The 25,709-nt window shown below is 40.1% G+C and overlaps 1 protein-coding gene across 2 annotated transcripts in view; it reads left to right on the plus strand.

Annotated features, from left to right (window-relative positions):
* The first annotated feature begins 2,893 nt into the window (after window positions 1–2,893).
* Window positions 2,894–25,709, plus strand: part of Rsrc1 (arginine and serine rich coiled-coil 1) — a 257,164-nt gene continuing 234,348 nt past the window's right edge. The window contains exons 1-3 of one of the 2 annotated variants that reach the window (XM_042685598.1): window positions 2,894–3,034; window positions 13,458–13,660; window positions 14,597–14,722. In XM_042685598.1, the coding sequence (XP_042541532.1) occupies window positions 13,467–13,660; window positions 14,597–14,722 (320 nt within the window). In that variant the 5' untranslated portion in view covers window positions 2,894–3,034; window positions 13,458–13,466. The remainder of the gene's footprint in view (window positions 3,035–13,457; window positions 13,661–14,596; window positions 14,723–25,709) is intronic. The other variant, XM_042685599.1, reaches the window with a different exon arrangement.

Genomic DNA, 25,709 nt, shown 5'->3' on the forward strand with positions numbered 1-25,709 from the left:
CGCCCGCGCTGCCACGCCGCGCCCGGGCCCCAGCGCTGCCCAGCCCGGCCGGCTCTGCCGCGCTCCATGCTCAGGTCCCGGGACCCTCACCGTCGGACCCCCGCGGGCCCCCGCCTCCTCCTTGACACCCACCACGCACATCTGGGCTGGCCTCCTAATTCTGAAAACCCGTGGTGGCCCCTCTGCAAGCGTGGCAGAAACAATGCGGAGTTTGTGCCCCGTGTACGTTTACCTACGGTGGGCCGAGGAAAACAGACACACTTGGAGAAGGCGCGTTCTCGCTCGCTCACTCACTCACTCGCTCGCTCTCGGTGATAGGATTCAGAATATAAAAAATTATATTTTGGCTCTTTCTTTTTTATGGAAACGTGAATATTCCTGAGCCCCTGTCTGCATTTTCTTGCTGAGAAGATTCAAATACCTGCCAGACATACACTCACAACCGAATATTTACACGGGAGAGTTACAGTTACTCGATCCTGTAAACAAATATGCCTCTTGAAGTGTGGCTTTGGGAGCATTTTCAAGTACGTGGAGTATTAATGCAGTCTTTCTGATGTTAAGGTTGTATTCATTATCATAGATCTAAAACTGTTGGTAAAAATAAAAAGCAATTGCAGAACACGAATACCCATATCTTCTACTCCTTGGTTAAAGTGTTCAAGTAAGCAAATGATTGGACAAGTTCTGTCAAAACAGTCTGAAACGTGTGTGGGAAGAGAACACGGTTAAACTTCGGTATATAAAGTCTCTCAAATGTAAGTAGAGACTGTAGTAACATCAGTTTGTACTACAGAGTCAAATGTAGGTAAGTAGAGAGACTGTATATAACATCAGTTTGTATGTACTACAGAGTCAAATGTAGGTAAGTAGAGACTGTATCATCAGTTTGTACTACAGAGGGAATGTTCATGTTAGGCAAATTTAAGAAAGGTGAAAATCATGCTGCTTTGCCTTTCCTCTGAAGCTGTCTTCTGAAAACGTCGTTTTTGCGTGCTACTTTTAGGGCAAATACCATTAAAATATTCGTAGCAATAACTTGTAGATGTTTTAGGTATTAATGAAATATAGGAACATTTGCTTTTATTCAATAAGAAATGCAAAAACCTAGACTTTTGACAGTTAGAATGAATTTAGGAATGTAACTTCACATCGAGTCTTGGTATACAACCTATAGCCATTTTAACTCCGGTATTATTATAGGGGAACAGTCATAAAACTTAGTCCTGCATGAGACTCTGTCTTAAAGATTTTTTTTTTTTAAGTAACAGAGTGGCCAATAATGGGGTCAGCTAAATGGACCAGGTAATGCAAGAGCTCTCAAAGGGCGGTGTAAAAATGCATATTCACAAACAGCAACTCGGTAAGCACTATTGGAAGTCTAAGAGTCATTTCTCCAGTCATTTCTTTCTCCTTTTATGCACATGACTTTTAAGTATAAAGTTAAATCTCATCTACTGAACTTGAGGGCAAGACAGCCACTTTAAAGATCACCTCAGATCTGTTGTTTGGTAATGTGAACCAAAAGATTTCCCCATGATCTCAGCTCACTGGCATATTTTAAATATGAGGATGCTAGTATTGATATTAGAAAGAGCAATGAGAAGACTGCAGTGTCTGGACACAGATTCCTACTCACTAAAGGAAGTTTAATTACAAAATCTATTGGCATATAGTAAGTGTACAGTGTAATGGTTTTCACGATGAAATTTCCATACACGCACATAATGTATTTTGGCCATATCCACTCACTCTCTTTTTCTTTCTCCTTCCTCTCTCCCTTTCCATATCCCTGATATGTCCCCTTTGGGGGAAGCTGTTTTTTTTTTTTTAATCCAACGTTTTTAATAAATGCTATGAACTTCTAGTGTTGTTTCTTTACTTAATGACAAATGTTTTCCACAGATAAAACATTTCAAAGAGCAGTTTTGCAAAGAGAATCACTGAAGTGAAAACTCAACTGATAGCCTGTGGACAGATATACAAGTTTCAATAAAATTCAGGACCCAGAGGGGGTACCTCAATTCTTGAATTATTGAAAAGAAACGTAGCATTTTGTATTAAAAATGTTCTTTCAAAACTGGCTAAAGTGCAGTTATTTATTACGGATATACCATGGAGGAGGTAATTTCACCATGGGCAATATCTGTGGAAAGCTGCACCTTGGTTTACCTAGCAGCTGCACACGAATTGGTTCTCACAGTCCACCCAAACTGAGCCTAACAGTTGTTTGTATCTTTTTACCTTTGCTTTCTTATGGTAAATAATTCAAAATAGAGATTTTTTTTTAATGTAAGAGAAAGTAACGCATTGAGAGTTACGGAAAATGTTGACATGTTTTAGTTTGTTGGCTTAATTTTTTTTTAATGTACACATTTGACTTCTAGAAGAAACTTCCTGTTCTTCCATCCGGTAGATTATTATTATTATTATTATTTCTCTTCCAACTGGTTCCTTTAATCTGAGAAACTAATTTACACCTAACCTGCGAGTGCCTTCACCTCCAGGGTAGACTTTTAATGCATTTTTGCAAATAAATCATTAGAATTTAATCACACAGGACTCTATACAGACACACACCCAGGATTTATTGTTGGGGGAACTTCCCCTCCTCCCAGCACGGGCTAACCAATTTTGCAAGGAGATGGTTGTCTTAAACATAACTTCCCAGATGCAGATTTACTGATTATCTGTGACGATAAGGGCGATCAGCCAGGTAGTACAGTCCTCCAATCGCACCTTTATTGCTTTTGGGAACAGGCAAATCCAATTACACAAGCATGCAAAACAAACACCAAACAAAAAATTGGCGGCGAGACCGATCTACTCCTTCGGCATTCCGGTCGCCCTGGTAGCCTGCATCGATGCACTCGGAAGCTCGGCTGACGCTGCCTGGCGCTGGAACCAGGAAGGCGCTGAGCTTAAACTGAAGCGAGTACGGAGTACGCCGGTGGCACCCTGACCTGTAGAAATCCGCCTGCTCCGCGGCCCTAGCACGTCTACCCTACGTACGAATCCGAAGGAGGGCACCCAGGTGACGCCGGGGGGTCTGTCCGGGCGGCTGCGGGGCGCGAGGCCCGGTCCGCGGGCGGCGGCGTGGGGCCTGGCGCGGCCTGTGGCGGCCGCAGGGGGGAGGGGGAGTGGGCCGCGCCTCGCCGGGAGGAGCCGCGCACTGCGCATGCGCTCCGCTCCCGAGGCGCCGGCCGCCTGGGTCCAGCCAGGCTGGGGGCCGCGGGGTGCTGGGGTGCAGCGGGCGCGACGGCCCGGGCTCAGGCCTGCAGGCCTCTTTAGCTGCTTGGCCAGGCAGCTGTCGAGAGGGGATCCCCCTCTCGCTGCCTGGGGTTCCCTCCATTGCTGCTAGTTTATCTTGGACTCGGAGCGTAGCTGGAAGTTGGTGGGGCCCTAGGGAGGCAGCGTCCCGGCGCGCCTCACCCCTCCCCGCACTGCCGGTCCCCGCACTGCCCTGCCCTCCTCGGGGCTACCTGGCGTTCCATCCCCAGCCCTCTCCTGCCTGCCCAGAGGCCAAACAGGAGAAGAGGACCTCGTGGTCTTGAACCGGTGTGCATCAATTCGCTTTCAAGAGTCTGGGTATCCCTTTGACCTCGGGGCTTTGCCCCGTGTGTCATTTGTTCATGTTCTTTTAGTGTTACTTTTGGGCTTTCTAGGCTGGGCTCCTCCTGAAGCCTTGCTTCTTGACTTGATTTTTGGCTTGTTATTTTGGAGGTGGAGTCTATCCAGTGTTTCTTCTCAGGTTGGCTTCCACCCTCCAGATCTCAGTTCTGACGTACCAGAAAACAAGTCGCCTGCTCTGGACCCTAGGTTAAAATTAACATGATTTCTCGCCCAGAGGTTGTTTTCCTAATGCACCTGGGAAACCTAAATACTTTTTTTCCCCCTAAAATTTCCTGAATTATTAGGAACTTAATTTGTGTTTGATCTAACCAGGTAGCCAGTAGTTAAATTCATGTTATGTCTTGTCACAGGAAAGTAGGTGAAGTTAGAGCTGTAGGCGACAGAGATGGCAGAGGTTTCAGTTTAAGGATTGGAGCACATATGACAGGTGCATCTGTTTGGGTAAACTGAGATCCTTGCTAGTCTTAAGGTCCATAAGTACTCCGTTTCTTTGCAGGCAGGGAACATTTTTTGCTAAGTGGTAGCATTTACTGTATACAAGAGGAGGAAAAATGTCCCATACAAAAGAGATTAAACTTTACCTGCTTCACAGTCTCAGTGTAAACAGTTGTTGCAAATTGGAAAGCGTGTTATTTTTACAGATGTTTTCTGCTTTTCAAGCAATTGGAAGTATTTGGCAATAGTTGCTTTTACTTATTCATTTATGCCCATTTTAGGGCTTGAACTCAGGACTTTTTAAAAATTTTTTTTAAATTTTTTATTTTTTTGGTCGGTCGTGGGGCCTGAAAGCTGGGCCTGGGCGCTGTCCCTCAGCTCTTCAGCTGAAGGCTAGCACTCTACCACTTGAGCGTCAGCCCCACTTCCGGTTTTTTCTGCTTATGTGGTGCTGAGGAATCGAACCCAGGGTCTCATGCATGCAAGGCAAGCGCTCTACCCCTGAGCCACCTTCTCAGCCCCTAGGGCTTTTTTTAAAAAAACTCACAGCTGGCACTCTGTCATTTGAACCATGCCTCCAGCCTGGCATTTTTGTTGGTTAGAGATGCTGGTTAGAACTTCAGTCCTCAGATCTCAGCCTACTGGGTAGGTAGGATTACAGGGGTGAACCACCAGTATCTGGCTGTTTTATTTTTGTTCTACATCTTCCTCTTGTTGTAATAGCAGTACTTTTTTCTTCTTCTTCTTCTTGTGGCACTGAGATTTGAATTCAGGACTTCTCACTTGCCAAGGAAGTGCTCTGCCGCTTGAGCTACCTGCAGCCCAAGGAGGAGCTTTGGCAGAATTTTTTTAATCTCTTTGAATTTTTGTTCTGTTTATGCCTGAATTTTACGTCTCTTCTTTTACTTCATTTGCATCTTGCTGTACTTACCTGTGGATTTTTTTGTATACTAAGTTGTGTTCATCCCATTTTTACTTTTTTTTAACCTGTTTTTTTTTGTGGGAGGGGGGAGGCAGGGGAACGTACAGCCAAGAGCAATGGTTAGGAATGGATAGTAAGGATCTTACGAACTGTCCTGTCCTCTAGGAACTTTTGTTCTCTCCAACTTATTTCATTGCTTTTCTGAAAAAGATAGCTATTTCTGTGTCCTTGTTAATAACCAGATGAAGGAGGGGCTTACACAGGCCTGCCACATTTTGGCCTCACATTTTCAATCAGCCTTCAACTTATGATAAGTTATTTGTAAATGATTGTAGTCCTTACCTGATGTGGCTGGGGTTCTGTTTTGGGCGTAGCTGACTGAGATTTGCAAAGGTGAAGCTACAGTCAGGAAGAGCTAGAGAGCAGAAAACCAAAAGCCTTGTGGGGTCTTGGAGTTGCAGTGGATTAAAGTTGTCAGCTTGTGGAACTGATACACATCAGCAGTGAATTTGCTATTGTTTTTTGTCATAAGAAAAGAGATACTCATCAGCGTGTGTTTCCATTCATTGCACTTAGCAGTGGCGTATGTTTGGAGTGTGTCCTCACTAGGAGGTGACTTGAATGAGCAAGTGTTACTCACTTATTATAACATTTTGGAAATCTAAGAGAGAGGAGTATACGTTTAAGGTAGTAAGACTCGGGAAGACCATTTTGGGGTCTGCCTCTGATTTGTTTTTAGTAAAATAAAGTAGGCTAAAGTGTATGGTTCATTACTTTTTCTTACTGAGTTTCACTATACTTCAGTGTGATTTTTCTAAAATGTATCTTTTTAATAGGTTTTCATCTTCTTTAAAAAAAATATGTGACTGTCCTGAGACTTGAACTCAGGGACTGAGTTCTGTCCCTAAGCTTTCTACTTAAGGCTAGTCCTCAACCACTTGAGCTATAGTTCATTGCTGTCTCTTTTTTTGTGGTTAATTGGAGATAAGAGTCTCATGGTCTTTCTTGCCTAGGCTGGCTCTGTAGCAAGCTCCTTTGTAGCAAGGATTACAAGTATGAGCCACCAGCGCTTGGCTTTTCATCCATTTTTTTACTTGCTTCCTCCAAGGAAGGATTTTTCTATCTTTCATTCGCTACTCTGGGTGAAAGTTAGCAATCTACTACTATGGATAGTTATGCCATTTGTAAGTAGAACAAGGAAAAACATTTGGTGAGTTGAATTTGGACCTTGTGCTTACTGCTTGAGACACATCTCAAGTCCTTTTTACTTACTGTTATATTTTTAGATATGATTTCAAGTTACTTGCCCATGAATAGGTCTGACAACGATCTTCCTACCTGTATACCTACCTTCCTACCTCTTGTGTACATGGGATTACAGGTGTGAACCATGGCACCTAGCTTACTTGTTAACATGGAGTCTCAGTAACTTTTTGTTGGGGCTGGGCTCAAACCCTATTCCTTCTTTTTTTTTTATTTTTATTTTTTGGGTCTGGTCGTGGGGCCTGAACTCTGGGCCTGGGCGCTGTCCCTCAGCCCTTCAGCTCAAGGCTAACGCTCTACCACTTGAGACACAGCGCCACTTCTGGCTTTTTTCTTTTTGCTTATGTGGTGCTGAGGAATCGAACACAGGGCCTCATGCATGCAAGGCAAGCACTCTACCACTGAGCCACCTTTCCAGCCCCCTATTCCTTCTTATTTCTACTTCTTAGTAACTGCAATTATAGGTGTGAGCTGCTATGCCTATTTACAACAGAGAGTAAGTTATAGCCACCTTTTCCTGTTCTGTTTTGGTCATCTACAGGATACTAAGTAGCTGGTAGCCAGAGTCTCTTTTCTATGTGTTTAGGCCTTTCACAGAGAATGACTATGCAAGGTATAAGTGGAGAATGTGGACGACTGCAGTTAACTTAGAAAAGCATGTATTTCACACTTTTTTTAGTTATAGGATTTCTTTGCATCCTTAAAAGGACTTCCAAGACCTTTTATTTATTTGTGTTATGTGTATATTTATTGTACTAGTAATTAAAATTTTGAAATATTTATAAATTCATTTACAAACAATAATAGGCCCATTATACAGCAACACAAATAACATTTAACATGAAAAGTAGCTATCTTTGAAAGAAAACAATGTCTTTATTCGATCATCTTCTTACATGTATTTGAGGATATTAAATTATTTTTGTTCTTTTCCTTTTTGCCCAAGTTTCACTTAAAATTCAGTTACACAGATGATTTTTCTTTTTTTTCGGGTTTGGTCGTGGGGCCTGAACTCTGGGCCTGGGTGCTATCCCTCAGCTCTTCAGCTCAAGGCTAGTGCTCTACCACTTGAGCCACAGCGCCACTTCTGGCTTTTTTCTTTTTGCTTATGTGGTGCTGGGGAATCGAACCCAGGGCCTCAGCCATGCAAGGCAAGCACTCTACCACTGAGCCACCTTCCCAGCCCCCACAGATGATTTTTCTACAGTCAGCTATCATTCTTCAATATAAAACAGAACTTGTATATTCCCATCATAAACAAGTTATACTATATGTACATATGTACACATGGATTAAAATGATTTTTTACAGCTAGGTGCTCATGGCTCATGTCTGTAATCATAGGTTCTCAGGAGGCTAAGATTTGAGGATCATGGTTGGAAGCCAGTCCTGGCAGGAACAGCCATGAGATTCCAGTTAACCAGGAAGAAGTCAGAAGTGGAGCTATGGTTCAAGTGGCAGAGTGCCACCCTTAAGGACAGCATCCAGGCACTGAGTTCAAGCAGTAATTCAAGCACAGGTTTTTTTTTTTTTTTTTTAATGGTGTTGGGGATGGAACCAGATCCTGTTCATGATTGGCAAGTGTTCTAACATGGGCTGTATCTCCATCCCTGTCCAGAACATTCTGCCTTTTTATTTTTAAGAACTTGCTGTGGCAGTAAAGAATGCTGTGTCTCTGCCTTGGCTATGTTGAGGTGTTGGCAGTTTTGCAGTTCAGAAGTTAACAGTGTGAGTAGATAAGTATTTTAGTGTTGTAATGGAAATCATTTGACCCCTTAGATCCCCTGGTGAGATTGTTGTAACTGGACAGGAAGCTCCCTGAGGACTGTGGGTCTTGTTTCCTGGTGTATATCCATCCACTGGCTCTGTCCCGAGCCTCTTCTCTATCTGGGCTCTCTGTTGCTATACCTCCCTTTTGATGCAGCAGCTTAGTAACTTCTTGAAGAAGGGCAAATGTAAGGCATAATTTTAAAACCTACTTTTAAAAATGTCTGTATTCTAATTTGAAACATGACCAGTGATCTGGCTGGATAAAGTTTTTAGGTTGAAATTAATTTTCCCTTAGAATTTTGAAAATTAGCATCCATTGTATTCTGTGTTGTTGAAAACCCTGTACTTTCCCAGATTTTTCTCTGGAAGTTTCCTATATTGGGGATGGAACCCAGGGCATGGTACATGTTGGGCAAGTGCTTTCTCACTGAGCCTTGGTTTCTAGATTTTTTTAATGAGATTTGACTAGCTTGAAAAGAAAAGAAAAGAAAAAAACATATCTGGGGCTGGGAGGGTGGCTCAGTGGTAGAGTGCTTGCCTCACATGCATGAGGCCCTGGGTTTGATTCCTCAGCCCACATAAGCAGAAAAAGCCTGAAGTAGTGCTGTGGCTCAAGTGGTAAAGTGCTTGCTTTGAGCTGAAGAGCTGAGGGACAGTGCCCAGGCCCAGAGTTCAGGCCCCACGGCAAAAAAAAAAAAAAAAAAAAAAAAAATCAGTATCCCAGGGACTTAGATCTGTACATCCTTTCAGCTCTAGAAAGTCTTTGGATTTAATTTTCCCCTTGTTTCTTTTTCTGTTCCTTTTTAGTGAGCTGCATATTAATTGAATATTGAACTTCCTGGATTAATCTTTCACTCTTTTTCTTTTTTTTTTTTTTTGGGTCCAGTTGTGGGGCCTGAACTCTGGGTCTGGGCGCTGTCCCTCAGCTCTTCAGCTCAAGGCTAGCGCTCTACCACTTGAGCCACAGCGCCACTTCCGTCTTTTTTCTTTTTGCTTATGTGGTGCTGAGGAATCGAACCGAGGGCCTCAGGCATGCAAGGCAAGCACTCTACCACTGAGCCACCTTCCCAGCCCTCACTCTTTTTCTTAAGTGTTTGTGACCTTTTACCTTCTGTGAGATTTTGACCTTCTCTTCCAACCCTATCATATTTTTAAAAAATGTTGTTTATCATTTGTTTAGATGAATAATATTCTCTGAGAGTTCTCCTGTTTATCTTTATCAGATCATCTTCTTATACATACTTGAGGATATTAAATTATTTTTGCTCTTAAGGTGTTTTCTGTTTACTATGAGTTGGTTTCTTTCTGTTTATTTTTTACTTTTTGGTGCTAGTTACTGAACCTGGGGTCTCACATATACTGCAGTCTACCACTGAGCTACTCTTAGACCTTGTCTTTTACTGCAGACGCTTTTATCATGTGTTCCATTACCTTTTATTAGACTTGCACAGAAAAGTTCATACAAAAGCTGGGTGCCAGTGGCTCCTTCTCATAATTCTAAAAAAAAGCCAAAACAGTACTGTGGCTCAAGTGGTAGAGTTCTAGTCTTGATTAAAAGAGCTCAGGTACAGTGCCCAGGCTCCAGGACCAGCACATACACACAAAAAAAGTTAACAGGAAAGAAGAGTTTATGGGAAAGTGTTCACTCTGTTTAGGTTCAAACTTGTTACCTGACGGCTACATTGTAGCATTGATTGGAGGCTTGATGTTTTCTTTTTTTTTTTTTTTTTTAATTATTTTATTTTTTTATTGTGAAAATACTGTACAGATGAGTTACAATTACATGGGCAAGATAATGAATACATTTCTTATAAAGCATTGTGGCCTCCTTCTTTGTTTCCCCTTCTCATCCCTTCCCATCCTCCCCCCACCCAATCTCCCTGCCCCCCCAATCCTCCCCGCCCCCCCAACGAAAGTTGTAAAGTTCGTTTTTGACATAACAACTTGTACATCTCATTGTTGCAGTGGGTCCACCTGTATCCCTATTTAAACGATTTGTTTTTCCCCTTCCCCTCCACAAATTATACTGATATCAAATACAGTAAAAGCAGGGGTTATACTGTAGGGGAGGGACATACAAAGCAACAAAGAAATAATCTTATGTGTTAGAAACAATCGCATGAAAGAAAAAAAAACATTGGAATACATATCTTAGGGTTCATTTTCCTAACATCAACTTATCTGACCTTTTCTGCTTGACTCAGACATATACTAGATATTGCAAATAAGGGAAACCATGGGACCTATGTTTCTTTGGGCCTGGCTTACTTCACTTAATATAATTTTTTCCAAGGCTTGACGTTTTCTAAAGCAAATCCTCACACGTACACACATACATATCTTTAATTTGGTACTTTCAAAATCTGATATCCTTAATAACATCCACATTCTGATATCCTTAATAACATACTGTTCGGTTTTTACAGCGAAGACTCCTCCAATTTACTTCCTAAAATATAGCCTTGACTTCAGAATTCTTGTATGGAGACATATAGGTCCAGTTTATATGGTTAGATTGTAGACTTTTACTTGATCCCTTTCACTTTAGTTTGGCATCACAATGCCCCCTCCACCCGCCCCCACCCCCCTTTTTTTTTTTAAAGTGCGTCCTTGGTACTGCATTGATTTCCTAGGCCCCAGCTCAAATAGACATCCTCTCCTGCTAGGACTGGGGAGAGGGTCACAGGCCTGGAGGATGGGGAAGGAGCTGCCACTCCCTTCAGTCAATTCTGGCCTGAGCCTCCAGCCTCACCAGGAGGCCCCCTTCCTCCACCCCCCTCCCTTACAGGGCAACCCTTCTCCCCCTCCCCCATCATCCTCACCATGAGCCTCCTGCCTCACTGCCTGATGAGAATAGGCTTTTCTCTAGCTGGAACTTTCTGTAGTTATGTGCTAGTCAACATTCTTAGCTCTAAATTCTCCATCTGTTTTTCATTTGCTAAAAATTTGTTGACATGTCTTGTCTACTGTTCTTTCTTTCTCTTGTAGTCTCTTTATCCTTGTGAATTTATACTTATTTATTCCTTTCATCTTATTTCAAAAATTTTAGAATAAAATGACATAATGAAAAGTCATCTTCATTTAAATGGTTACTTGTAAGTAAAGAACATCTGTAATTTAGGGGAAAAAACAACAACAACAAATTTTGCTCAAGGCTATTGCCCTACAACTTTGAGCTACACCTCCACTTCTGGTTTTCTGGTGGTTAATTGGAGATAAGAATCTCATGGACTTTCCTGCCTTGGCTGGTTTTGAACCACCATCCTCAGATCTCAGTTTCGTGAGTAACTGGGATTACAGGCATGAGCCATCAGTGCCTGGTTATGAGATTGTTTTTTTCTTTTTTCTTCTTTTTTTTTTTTGTCAGTTGTGGGGCTTGAACTCTGGCCCTGGGCACTGTCTCTGAGCTCTTCAGCTCAAGGCTAGTGCTCTACCACTTAAGCCACAGTGCCACTTCTTTTTCTGTTTATGTGGTGTTGAAGAATCGAACCCAGGGCCTCATGCATCGAGGCAAGCACTCTACCACTGAGCCACCTTCCCAGCCTATAAGATTGTTTTTAACATCCAGTTGTGAACATATTCCTTAATGGATATATAATAGCTATCTACATGGATATGTAGATAGGGTCAAATATATGTAGATATGTGCTTTATGTATGTATAGATACATCTTTTATATAAGTATAAATTCACAATTATTTTAAAGTTGTGCAGAATCATAATGATCTTTTCAGTATTCAATTTGCATGTTGGTGATTTATTGAAAGCCTGAACTCTAAGTCTTCCCAAAGCTTTGTTAAATTTTAAATTTGTAAAGTGTTAGGTGAATTGCTTGATGTGTCTGGGTCCAGGTAAGGTGCTTGAGGTTTTGAGTTAGTCCTGTGAGCTGCTTTCACTAACTTGGCATCAGAATTGGGGAGGTCCTTGCTCACCAAATAATTCTGGAAACAAAGCAGTAATTTACCATGTTACTTTGTAGATAGTAATGATGTGAGAAAGATGTGAACTTTTATTTATTTGGTATAAAGTATTACTTGGGATGATTCCTGCTTTTTTGTGACTAGAAGATAGCTAGTAACTATTTTAACTGAAAAGCTAGTACATGAGAATCTAAAGGTTGACTTTAAGGTAAGACAGGTGAACTAATTAGCTAAGTTTTTTCTAAATATAAAAATCTAACATTCTATTTCTGTCTTTTTAATAGTAGACAAACTAACATTGTTAACTGTATAGAAGTGGTTTTTAGAAACAAAATATGAAAACTTTATGTGTGTTATGAAAAATTTTGCATAGGTACAAGCAAGATATAAAGAACACTAGTTCATATGACTGCATCAGCTGTGGTCTTTTCCTTAGCTTCTTGTCTCCCCTCCTCAAATTTTTTTTTTTTTTTGTTGGTCATGGGGGCTTAACTCTGGGCCTGGGTGCTTTCCCTCAGCTCTTCAGCTCAAGACTAGCACTCTACCACTTGAACCATAGCGCCACTTCCGGCTTTTTTCTGCTTATGTGGTGCTGAGGAATCAAACTGAGGCAAGCACTCTGCCACTAGGCCAACTTCCCAGCCTCCCCATGTTTTCTTTTTTGGTTGGTCTTGGGGCTTGAACTCTAGGCCTGGGTGCTGTCCGTCAGCTCTTTAGCTCAAGGCTGGCACTCTACTGCTTGAGCCACAGCACCACTTCTGGCTTTTTCTGTTTATGTGGTGCTGAGGAATTGAACCCAGGACCTCATGTATGTAAGGCAAGCATTCTACCACTGAGCCACCTTCCCAGCTGCCCCTCCCCCCTAAAAATTTATAAATGAAATGATTATATGCATTTAATTTGTACTTAGTTGACATCTTAAATTCATTTCTAAATTTGGAATTCTTGATTTGGAAATTATTCTAAAATAATAAAATATCTTTTGTCTTAACTAAATGTAAAAATCAAGGAATAGATGGTTGATTACTAAAAAGGATATCATGTAATTAATAAAAAATTGATTTAAGATACAGAAAATTGATACAGTGAAATGTTTTCAGGGCTGACTCCCTTGAGACAATTGAAAAATTTGGTACAGATTATTTAAAAATTGAAAAAAAATTCATTGCTATCCTGGAAACTTGTATTAGAAATATTTTTTATATCTTGTCAAAAAGCTAGGCTCATTGAAAATTTTGCTTTAAATATGTCTTTTAAATTTCCTACCAAGTAGCTGAGTGTGGTGGTGGGTGCCTGCAGGAAAGCTGAGGCAGAGAATCCATCCATGGAGTTCCAGAGTTGCCACCAGCCTGGGTAGCACAGCAAGCCCTTACTTCAGCCTCCTCCTGCCCCACGCACATAGACATTTTAATCAGAATCATCTCTATTGCTCTCTCAATTTTTTTAAACAAGGTCTCATAATTTAACTCTATGTTAACTCAGTATGTTAGAAGTAATTTTCTTTGATTTTTAAGCTTATAGAAATGGGACGACGGTCATCAGACACTGAAGAAGAAAGCAGAAGCAAGAGAAAAAAGAAACACCGAAGACGGTCATCTTCAAGCAGTTCTTCTGATAGTAGAACGTACAGCCGAAAGAAAAGTGGGAGAAAGTCCAGGTCAAAGTCTAGGTCTTGGTCCAGAGATCTTCAGTCTCGTTCACATTCTTATGATAGAAGGTGATGTTCATAAATTTATCCAGTATAAGGATGACATCTTTTAGAGTTCATTTATTTTTGTCTTTTTAATTTTGTTAAATAAAATTTTTTTTTTTCAGCCAGGCACTGGTGGGTCACGCCTGTAATCCTAGCTACTCTGGAGACTGAGATCTCAGGATCACAGTTCAAAGCCAGCCTGGGCAGGAAAGTCTGTGAGACTCTAATCTCCAATTAACCACCAGGAAACTGGAAATAGCTCTATGGTTCAAGTGATAGAGCACTCGCCTTGAGCTGAAGAGCTGAGGGACAGTGCCCAGGCCCAGAGTTCAAGCCCCATGACTGACATTAAAAAAAAACAAGTTTTCTTTTACTAGTTATATGCTTCTGGCAGTTGAGTCCAGGTCTAGTTCTTGGGTCTTGCATCCTTTCTATCAAGTAATTATAAACGGGTGTAGTTCTTTTGGCCTCTTACTTGATGACTTTGGGAAAGTTTGTGTAGCTCTTGTTAACTTGTAGCTGCCTCAGTCATGAATCAGTCATCTGACAATGTAAGTGAGACATTATTTTAGTTATTCTGTTTGCTTCTAGAAAAGAATGGAGTATAGCAAACATGATGTGGTTCTTTAGATTCTGGATTCTCTCTCTCTCTCTTTTTTTTTTTTTTGGTTGGTTGCAGAGCTTGAACTCTGGGCCTGAACACTGTCCCTCAGCTCTTCAGCTCAAGTCTAGTGCTCTACCACTTGAGCCACTCCGCCACTTCCAGTTTTCTGAGTGGTTTATTGGAGATAAGAGTTTCATTACCTTTCCTGCCTGGGCTGGCTTTGAACTGTGATCCTGAGATCTCAGTCTCCTGAGTAGCTAGGATTACAGGCATGTGCCACCGGCACCCAGCTTCTAGATTCTCTTTCATGCTCATAACACAAGCTTTTTACAGCAACTTTCTATATTTTGTTTCAGACGCAGGCACCGGTCAAGCAGCAGCTCATCTTATGGCTCTAGAAGAAAACGAAGTCGAAGTCGTTCACGAGGTCGGGGCAAATCCTACAGACTTCAAAGGTCTAGGTCAAAAAGCAGAACAAGAAGGTATGCTCTTCAAGTTTTGTGGCTAACAGCAGCGATAATTTCTTAACCACTGGATTCTGCAATTGCAACTGACCTCAGCTGGCTATGCTGCTTATTTTACCTGGGGCTTGCCTGCAGTCGTAGTCATCTGATGGCTTGGCAGGCCCTACCTGGCCCAGTGTCACCTCCCTATCTGGTACTTGGCTCTGGCTGTTGGCTGAAGCCACACACAGATTTCTCATTGTTTAGTTGGCTAGATGGGGCTTTTCTTCTAACTTTTTTTTTTCAGGGTGATCCTGCTTAGCCTTTTCATTTATGGCTGAGCAAGAAACTGACTGAAAGTGAGGGGCCCTAAGTTCAAGCCCTGAATCACACCAAAAAAAAAGCCAAATGCCAGTCAGTTCTGTATGGGCATCCTGTTTATTCCAAAGAAGTTCTGCTTGGTACTTCTGTTATAAAGGAGTTTTCTATACATGTAACATCTAAGAAGTTTTTGTTTTTTTATATGAACCCTGCAGGATTCATGTTATCCTGCTGTAGTACTCAGTTCTTTTATTGTTCTAGTTACTTTTATCATGGATTCTACAAGATTTGTCCTTCTGTTGGCAAATAGAAATAGTTTTACTTCTTTTCTAATTCTCTTCTTCCATTTGCTTTCTGGTATGTAATTTCCTTGCCTTGAACTCCAGTATAATGTTGAATTGCAGTGGAAATGATATACATCCTTGTCTTGTCCCTGATTTTATTGAAAATGCCTCTAGTGTTTCCCACTGGCTCTAAGATTAAAGTGCATATATTTTGTTGTGTTAAGAGAGGTTCCATCACTCCTATTACCCCCCAGAAATTCGTATTGGTATTGAATTTTGTTGAAGGCTTTGTCATCATCTGTGGACAGGATCATATGATTTTCTTCCTTGGATCTATTAAAGAGCTAATATTGCATTTCTGGAATATACCTCAGTTGTTCTTCTTTTCTTTTTTACTTTTAAATTTTTTTGTGTGTGTTTCTTTTCTGTCTCTCTTTTTCATTACAAAGGATTTAACTAAGGACTTCACACTTGCTAGACAAGCACTGTACCACTGAGCTATACATTCCAGTCCCACCTCAGTTGATCTTGATCCACTACTTTTTTTTTTTTTTTTTTTACTTTTACTCTTTAGTATCACTTGGGTTTGGTTTCTTTTTCTTTTTTTTTTTTAATTTACTTTTATTGTCAAGGTGATGTGTAGAGGGGTTACAGTTACATATGTAAGGTAGTGAGTACATTTCTTGTTGAACTGTTACCTCTTCCCTTATTTTTCTCTCATTTCCTCCCCCCCCCCCCCACTCCCCTTTCAAGTTGTACAGTTCATTTCAACATATTGTTTTGTGAGTATCGCTATTGTGTTTGGCCTTTGTCTCACCATTTTGTTGTTCCTCTTCCCTTCCCTAATTCAGATAAATGTATATACAATACCCAGGGTACCAGAATCAAATACAGTGACAACAGGAGATAAACCATAGGGAAGAAAACACAAAAAGAAAGAAGAAATCACATAGTACATTTAAAACATCAACAACAAAGAAAAACCTCTTATTTCTGAATTTTGGAGTTCATTTTGCTTAGCATCCATCATCATATAGGACTACTTTTTAATATTTGTCCACTTGCATAGTTGCAAACAATTTCCTTCCTATTCTTCCCTTTCTCTTTCCCTTTCCCTTTCTTTTGCCAGTACTGGGGCTTGAATTTAAGGCAAGGGCACTCTTGCTTAGCTTTTTAACTTAATACAGGCACTCTATCTCTTGAACCTCAGCTCTATTTCACTTCTGGTAGTTAAATGGAGATAAGAGTCTCATGGGCATTTCTTCTGCCGGTAATACCTTTTGAACTGTGGTCCTCAGATCTCAGCCTCTGGGTAGATAGATTGCAAACATGAGCCGATAGTACCTGGCTAACAATCTGTTCCTTCCTTCCTTCCTTCCTTCCTTCCTTCCTTCCTTCCTTCCTTCCTTCCTTGCTTCCTTGCTTCCTTCCTTCCTTCCTTCCCTCCCTCCCTCCCTCCTTCCCTTCCCTTCCCTTCCCTTCCCTTCCTTCCTTTCTCTTTTTTTTTTTTTTTGGGTCCGGTCGTGGGCCTGAACTCTGGGCCTGGGCACTGTCCCTCAGCTCTTCAGCTCAAGGCTAGCGCTCTACCACTTGAGCCACAGCGTCACTTACGGCTTTTTTTTCTTTTTGTTAATGTGGTGCTGAGGGATCGAACCCAGGGCCTCATGCATGCAAGGCAAGCACTCTACCACTGAGCCACCTTCCCAGCCCCCCTTTCTCTTTCTTTTTCTTTTTGCCAGTCCTGGAGCTTGAACTCAGGGCCAGGGCACTGTCCTTGAGGCTCTCTGTGCTCAAGGCTAGTAGTCTACCACTTGAGCCAAAGCGCCACTTCGGCTTTTTTCTGTTTATATGTTACTGAGGCTTCATGTATGCTAGGCAAGCACTCTACCACTAAGCTACATTCCCAGCCATCGTCTGTTTCTTGATACATTATTTTCTTTTTTTTTTTGGGTCTGGTCGTGGGGCCTGAACTCTGGGCCTGGGTGCTGTCCCTCAGCTCTTCAGCTCAAGGCTAGCGCTCTACCACTTGAGCTATAGCGCCACTTCTGGCTTTTTTCTTACGTGGTGCTGAGGAATCGAACCCAGGACCTCAGGCATACAAGGCAAGCGCTCTACCACTGAGCCATCTTCCAACCCGCTGTCATGAGACTCTTATCTCCAGTCAATCACTAGAAAATAGGAAGTGGTGCTGTGGTTTAAAGTGGTAGAGTGCTAGCCTTGAGTAAGAGCTCAGGGACAGTCCCAAACCCTGAGTTCAAGCCCCACGACAGAAAAAAAAGAGGATAAAAAGCAACAAATACGGTAGATAATAAAAAAATAGACACCCAGGCCCAGAGTTCAAGCCCCACGACCGACAAAAAAAAAAAGTATAGAGATAAAAAAATAGACAATCTAATTGAAGTCATTTTTTTTAATTTAAAAGCTAACCTGCCTGCTAAATTAGAGAAAATAGAAAAGTTACTCCTAACTTTTCTCACTGAATTCCTGATTTCAAGCCCTTTAGAGGCAAGCACGTTTTTTTCCTTTCATAGATTAATTTTCCTATAAATGAAGTCATACAGACATTTTATTTTTTTCATGAGACAGGCAGGGTCTTGCTGTAGCCCAAGCTGGTCTAAATTATACACATGTCCCATCACACTCAGCAAAATGTCCTTTTTTTGTTTATAGGTATCTCTTATTCACTAGCATAATTTTGAAATTCACTTAAGTGATGTTCATTGGTAATTTCTTTTCTCTTATTGCTGAGTAGTATTCTATGGTATGGATAAGTCATTTATTGTTTGAATTCAGAGCCTCCCGTTTGATTCACTTGGCTGCTTGAGTCCTACCTTCAGCCTTGCTTTACTCTTAAGCTGGGACCTGAGCACTGTCTATGAGCTTTTCTGCTCAAGGTTAGTCCTTTCCCACTTGAGCCACAGCTCTACTCTCGGCTTTTTTGATAGTTAATTGGAGGTAAGAGTCTCATGGACTTTTCCTACCTGAGCTGGCTTTGAACTGTGATTCTCAACTTCAGCCTCCTGAGTAGATAGGATTATCAGCATGAGCCACTGGTATCAGGCCAGCCCTGCTTTTTTATTTTGGAGATGAGGTTTAGCAAACTTTGCTGCCTGGATTTACCTTGAACCTGAAAGCTACAGATCTTGGCCTGATAGGTAGTACAGATTACTACCATGAACCCCTGGTATCCTGCTGGTATTAGAATTATTATTTATTTTGAAAATTGTGTGTGAGTGTAATCATGCAATAATCTTTTGCGTGTGGCTTCTTTTCTCAGCATATTTTCATTTGTATATCCGTATTTTATTCCTTTTTTTTTTGGCCAAATGGTGAACTTAATTTATCTGGGTGCTTTGGCTATTTCTGGATTTGACAATTATGAATCATTATGAATCAGGCTGTTATAAACATTTGTTTATAGTGGTTTTTATAGATATCTGTGTTTCTTTTTCTTAAGTAAATAGCTAGCAGTGGAACTTCTGAGTCATCAGATGGAATCTGTTTACTTATATAATAATCAAATAATTTTCCAAATGATTTTCTAAAATGACTATCATTATATATTATAAACTCAGCATTTATGAAAAGCCTGATTAAGTACACACTCATCAACAATTGGAGTTGTCTTTTAAATTTTCATGAAACTGATGAGTATATAGTGGCATCTGACAGTTTAATTATACTAACAGTTTTAGCTTTTATGTTGTGGCTATCATGTATCTGGATTACGTGTGTGTGTGTGTGTGTGTGTGTGTGTGTGTGTGTGTCTGTCTGTCTGTCTTTATGTCACTACCATACTGCTCTGATTGCCATAGGATTGAAATATGTTTTAGAGTCAGGAAGTCTGAGGACTCTAGCTTTGCTCTTTTTAAAGATCATTGTGTACTTAGAATCCTTTGAGATTCAAAATAAATTTAGAAATCTTCTTCTATAAAAAAAGCCCTTGGATACTGATAAGAGATTGTATGGAAGGTAGAGGTGGCTTTGAGCTGGATGGACATATTAGTAGTGTTTTGTCATTCAGTCCATGAACAGGGATGCTTTCCACTTCTGTGTGTGTGCTTTTATTTCTTTAGCAGTGTTTTGTAGCATTTGTTAGTTTTTTTGCCTCCTTGGGTAGATTTATTTAGAATTTATTCTTTGTGAATGCTAATGTAAATGGAATTCTTTCCTTAATTTCATTGTTGATTGTTAGAGAGATGCAGCTGAGTTTTGAGTGTTGATCTTATATCCTGTAACTTTGTTGAATTCATTTATTAGTTCTGTGTATGTATTTGTGTGCATGTGCATGTAATTAATCTGTAGGATTTTGTACATAAAAGACAGTGCCAAATATGGACATTAATAACATTGCTTCTTTACAACTCAGCTACTTCTCTTTTGCTTATCTTGGCTCTGGCTACTGCTTCTACTAGTCTGTTACAGAAATGGTAGGCATGGACAGCTTTACCTTGATCTTGTTTCTAAGAATTTATTTCTCAAGGCTATTTGTTGACACTCCTGATAGTCTTTTTTAGAAAAAATTGTTATTGTAAAGATGATATACAGAGGGGTTACAATTAGATGAGTTCAGGTAGTAAGTGCATTTCTTTTTGAAGTATCACCTCTTCCCTTATTTCCTCCTAGTATTTTTCCTTCCAACCCCCTCACCACAAGTTGTATATATAGCTCATGTTCAACATAGTGTCTGGTGAGTATCACTGCTGTGTTTGTTTGCTTTTTGTCCCACCATTTCTGGGGGAGCACAGAACTCAGTCTTTTATAATCTTTTTTTTTTTTTTTTGCCAGTCGTGGGGCTTGAACTCAGGACCTGGGCACTGTCGCTGAGTTTTTTTTGCTCAAGGTTCCCCCTCTACTGCTTTGAACCACAGCTCCACTTACAGTTTTCTGGTGGTTAATTGAAGATCAGAGTTTTGCAGACTTCCCTTCAACCATAGTCCTCAGATCTCAGCCTCCTGAGTAGCTAGGATTATAGACATAAGCCACCAGAGCCCAGCTTTCCCCAGAGACTGTGTTCTCTTATTTGTCTCCAGGTATTGCTAGTTTCCTTTGTGATTTCTTCTTCAGACCACTGCTTGTTCAAGATTGTTTAATGTTCACATATTTATGATTTTTTTTGGCTCTTCAGAGGGTGAAGGTAGAGGATTGTAAGTTAAAGCTTGGGCAGGTTACATTATCAGTTTAAGGACAGCCTAGGCTGGCTAAAAACAAAAGTACTTTTTAACTGGGCACTGGTGGTCATGTCTGTAGTCCTAGCTATTCAGGATGCTGAGATCTACAAGTTCGAGGATTGAAGTCACCCTGGGGTGACTTTGAGACTTTGAGACTTCCATCTCCAAAATAACTAGCAAAATGCCAGGTCAGAGGTGTATCTTAAGTGGCAGAGTAATAGCCAAGCAAGCAAGCAAAGCAAGTGCAGGACTCTGAGTTCAAACTTGCAGAGAACAAGCCAGAACAGAACAAAAAGAACTTTGTAAACTCTTAAGGCCAGCATAAATATTTTTGTAAAAGTTAAAAAAAATCATTCCTTTATATGTGACAGTGTGTTCATGTGATTATGTTTTACTATATTTAAGTGGTTTAACAGAATTTAAAAAGGCTTTAATTCTCATCTTCTCCGTATCTTTATCTAAGTACCAATTGTCCAGATAGCATTTCTGATCTGAGTTTGTCCAGCGTCATTGTCTTGAGCATTAAGGAGTTATATCTTAACTACATATTAATCTTTGTTATTTCTTCAATTTGAACACTACTAAAGGCTTCAATTTAAAATTAGATTAGCTTCTTTAAAATTGGGTGATTAGTAGTCTACTTTATATGAAAGTGACCACACAGTGATCTAAGCTCTAAGTAGTAAGTATTTGGAAATAATTAATTTTGTACTGATGATGCATACTTTATAGTGATGTTTTCCTTTTATAGTTCTGTTGACTTTGATAACTGTTTTCTACGGATGAATGAAGCAAGCCTCTTTGCAGTTCATTTATCTGTAATCTATTAATTTGTCCATGGAAAAGAAAAAAGTGATTGGACTTCCCTAGAAAATGGTTGTATGTAGGGCCAGGGTGCCAGCATCAGGCTAGACATATGCTTAAAGGTGGGTTTTATACTTGGACATTTTTCAATTTTGAAGTGAGTCGTTTGACTTCTGGAATATGCAGTTACCTAGAAAATAGAAGATGAACTGAGAAGAGAATTTGCTTAAGAAAAATAAGAGGTTTTCATTTATTCGTTTTTCATTTCTACTTTGGCTTTCATTGTGAATATATTAAATATCCCTTCAAATCTCTTTAAAGTTTAAACTGCCCATGAAACGTTTATTAAATTTCAACCAGAGAATACTTTAATAAATATTTTAACATCTAATTATAAAAATTATAGAAATAATCCAAACAGTTGATTTCCAACTTTCATTTTATTCTTTTATTAACCTATTGATCTTTATTTTGTCTTATATCTGAAAATCAGAACAAAACATGTACTTAGAAAGCAATTATTTTATTGAAGCCGTATGTTAGAAGTCAAGGAGGGAAGCTGCTTGGTAATGCTATAAATTTAAAACTGTCCTACAGCAAGGCAGTACGATGCAAATATGACTTAATAAGATCACAAACTGAATTTCAGTGAAACAACCAAGATTTACATTAAATTAGGAATTTTAAAACCGATTTAGTTTGTTTTACTGAGCATTTGCTTAATAACATTTTGCCTTCTTGCAATCTTTTTAAAGACAATAATTCGTCTGTGAAATGCAGGCACATCTTCAGTAGAAAAATTGAAAGCAACAGCTCACTTTCTGAAACCACACATATAGCGATATAAAGAAATATTTCAGCTCTACAAAATTTAATAAATCATCCCATTTCCTAATTTGATCATATTAGATGCTGATGTGGAAGAAGCATTTCAAATACCATCTCCTCATTAATATACATCAGTCTGGGGAATAGAATGGAATACTTATGCAGAGATGTCACAGTTACTGTTTCTTAGTTTACTAAGTGGAACAGGTTGATGTGATACTGGGTGCTATTTGTCAATGTCTTGTTAAAATGGTTTGGGTCGAGTTATGGAGTCCAGAAAGACGGCGGCTGATAAATCAAAAGTGGATTGAGTGGACAGGAGGCAGTGATTGATACTGTGACAGGATATGAAGAAAGGAACCTTGATACAAGCATGCATGATATTGAATATGAGATAGAAAATGGCCCTGGAGTATGGATATTATTCAAGGAAATGAGAATAATAATAGCAGCCTGGAAATATTGCGGGGTGAAGATTAGGATACTTCTTATTAGAGCATAATACTTTTGCTAGAGTGGTAGGGATAAAATTCTATAAAAATTTATGTGAGCAGAATATTTTAACCTCTGACTGAACACTCTTTAATCGTTATTTATTGTTTAGCTAGTTTTACTCTCCGTTTCGCAAGCTAATCATTAAACATGTTTATAAATATCCATATTCTTGGTCAAATTAAAACATTTTTCTTAGATCATCTTGAAAAGCATCTACTTTGATTTTGTACAATTGTAGTTTTCATATCCTAAAAATTTGTGTAAATAATTTTCCTGCCCATTGGCTTTCACTTAAAATTACATTGTTAACTTTCAGAAAAAAATCTGTCACATAGTTTTTAGCATAGATTAGTCATTTTGAATGGCAAATGAAAGATCCCTGACAGATGAGCCATTTTGCAAAGATCAAGATGTATAATACTGAATGTTCTTTTACTCAATTATTGGTGAAGTATTGGCTGATGTCAGGGAGTTTTTGTTGGGGATCTTTTGATTACTTTGACTTTTGTCCTTGACTAAAGGACAAACTCCTTTGCTCTTTCATTGGAGAGGAACTCTTTCTCTCTCATTGGGAGAGTTCTGTATCTAACAGTGCCAGAATAAGAGGCTCTTTGGAAAGATACTTTGTTAATTTTTAATTACAGATTCTGTGAGAGGCAGAAAGATGTGGAGTTGCCAGATAAATCATCAACACTAATACTTTATGTAGAAGTTCTTTCCCTAAATATGTAGTGTTTTATCACATGGTTTTTGGTAAGCATGAAGCACTGTACAATATTCAGGGGACATAAATTCTTACTGATCATTAGTGATGAATTCACTGGCAGTTTTTCCCAGTCCTTTATGAAGATTCTGGTATGTGTAAACATTTTTCCTAGATTCCTTAAAATGAATTTATTTAGACCTTTTATCACCTCAATAAAATAGACCAGCTTAGTAACATAGTGTCAGAACCTAGTCCATGTTCTTAACGAGCTATTTATTGTCACAGGTTGTTTTTATGAATGTAACCTGAATATTTAAGGCAGAAAAGCACTTTTTTTCCCCCCAAATTATACAATATATTTTTTTTAAGGTAGTTTTCTGGAGTTTCTTCTTGTTTGTTCTTCACATGGTAGAAACCAAATGCAAACCTGCCAGTGACTCCTTTTGGTGATTTAGAATCAAATAGAAATGTTGATGAGGCTTGAGGTCCCTCTGTGTTCAGACCCCTTTTCCCCTACTCCCTCTCCTCTCAGTCCCTTCTTCCCAGTACTAGTCAGACTTAGCTTTTTTTTTTTTACAGGGCTTTTTTTCTGCCTCAAGACAGAAATATCCTGAATGTGTGGATGCTCCAGTGCTCCAGTTCAAAATGTTTTTTTTCCCCACTGATCCATCCCTCCCCTCCCCTCCTCTCCCCTCCCTTCCCCTCTCCTCCCCTCCTTTCCCCTCTCCTCCCCTCCCTTCCCCCCTCCTTCCCTCCCTTCCTCCCTCCCTCCCTCCCCCCCTCTCTCTTTCTTTCTCTCGTTTTCTTTTCCCTTGAGGCAAGGTCTTGAAGTATACCTCAGGCTGGCCTTGAGCTTATACTTTACAGCCGTCGTACCTCCTGCAGGATGAAATTATAGACATGTACCAGCATGCCCAACTCTTACTCATTCTGTAGGTATTAAAAATATTTCTTTGATATGCCTACATTCTCTCTTCCTACATAGCTCACAACCTAGAAATTTAGTAATGGTAATAAAGATGATCTTATTTGCTATTATAGAAGAAGCACAGGTGTGTATTCATTAATTTTCAGTGTATGCATTAAGCTTTAAGCTTGATAGTCATCCTTCATTTGATTATCATTTCTGTCCTGGGATATATTTCAAACTTGGAAGTGGCATTGAAGACAAATTAGAAATATTATGGAAGAGCCGGGCGCTGGTGGCTCACGCCTGTAATCCTAGCTACTCAGGAGACTGAGATCTGAGGATCGCGGTTCAAAGCCAGCCCGGGCAGGAGAGACCATGAGACTCCTATCTCCAATAAACCACCACAAAACCGGAAGTGGTGCTGTAGCTCAAGTGGTAGAGCGCTCGCCTTGAGCTGAAGAGCTGAGGGACAGTGCCCAGGCCCAGAGTTCAAGCCCCACGACCGGAAAAAAAAAAAAAAATTATGGAAGGATCTCCGAGCCAGAGGCAGCGGTACATGCCTGTAATCTCAGCATTCATGGTCAGGAGGCTGGAGCCGGCATATAGCTTGCATTCAGGAGTTTGAGATCATCCTGGGCAACACAGTGAGATCTGTCTCAGAATAAGCAAGCAAGCACAAAAGAGAGCTCTCCATAGCCTCCTGAATCTCACTGTTCTCATATAAAATGAACATTGAACTCAATTAGTTCTAACTTGTTTCTAAACTATGTGAAAATAAGGTTTATGATATGCTATTTAAATAAAATTTAAGATAATTCTTCATTTCTGATTTTTTTTTTTTTGTCAGTTGTGGTCATTTCTGATTTTTAAGCTGATGAATGACTGCTCTTTTGTCATATCCCTATGCTCTAAAGGAATAATGACTAAATCTGCCTAAAGGATCTGAACAGCTACTTAACATTAATTGCCAACATGGTCAGATTATAAGTTAAACTTTGGAGGAAGCTCTTGATTTCTGTAGAACTCTGTTTTTCATTGAACTGCTTGATTTCGTACTCTTGTACATTTGCACTAGAAATGCAATCTTATGCAAGGATTGTTCATTCAGTTTTTAAGTTTTGGAGGTGGCTTTGAGGCCCCAGACAAGTATGGATACTGAATTCTGTTTATTGTTACTGTAAAGGTGATATACAGAGGGGTTACGGTTCCAGAAGTCAGATAAAGCGTACATTTCTTCTTGAGCAGTGTCACCCTGGACACTGATTTCTTTCTTTCTTTCTTTCTTTTTTTGTTGGTCGAGGGGCTTGAACTCTGGGCCTAGGTGCTCTCCCTCAACTCTTCAGCTCAAGGCTAGCACCCTACTACTTGAGCCACAGCACCACTTACGGTTTTCTGAGTGGTTTATTGGAGATAAGAGTCTCATGGACTTTCCTCCTGCCTGGGCTGGCTTTGACCTACGATCCTCAGATCTCAGCCTCCTGAGTAACTAGGATTACAGGTGTGAGCC

Source organism: Dipodomys spectabilis, unplaced genomic scaffold (genome assembly GCF_019054845.1).
Source record: "Dipodomys spectabilis isolate Male_0828 unplaced genomic scaffold, ASM1905484v1 ptg000095l, whole genome shotgun sequence".
NCBI lineage: Eukaryota > Metazoa > Chordata > Mammalia > Rodentia > Heteromyidae > Dipodomys > Dipodomys spectabilis.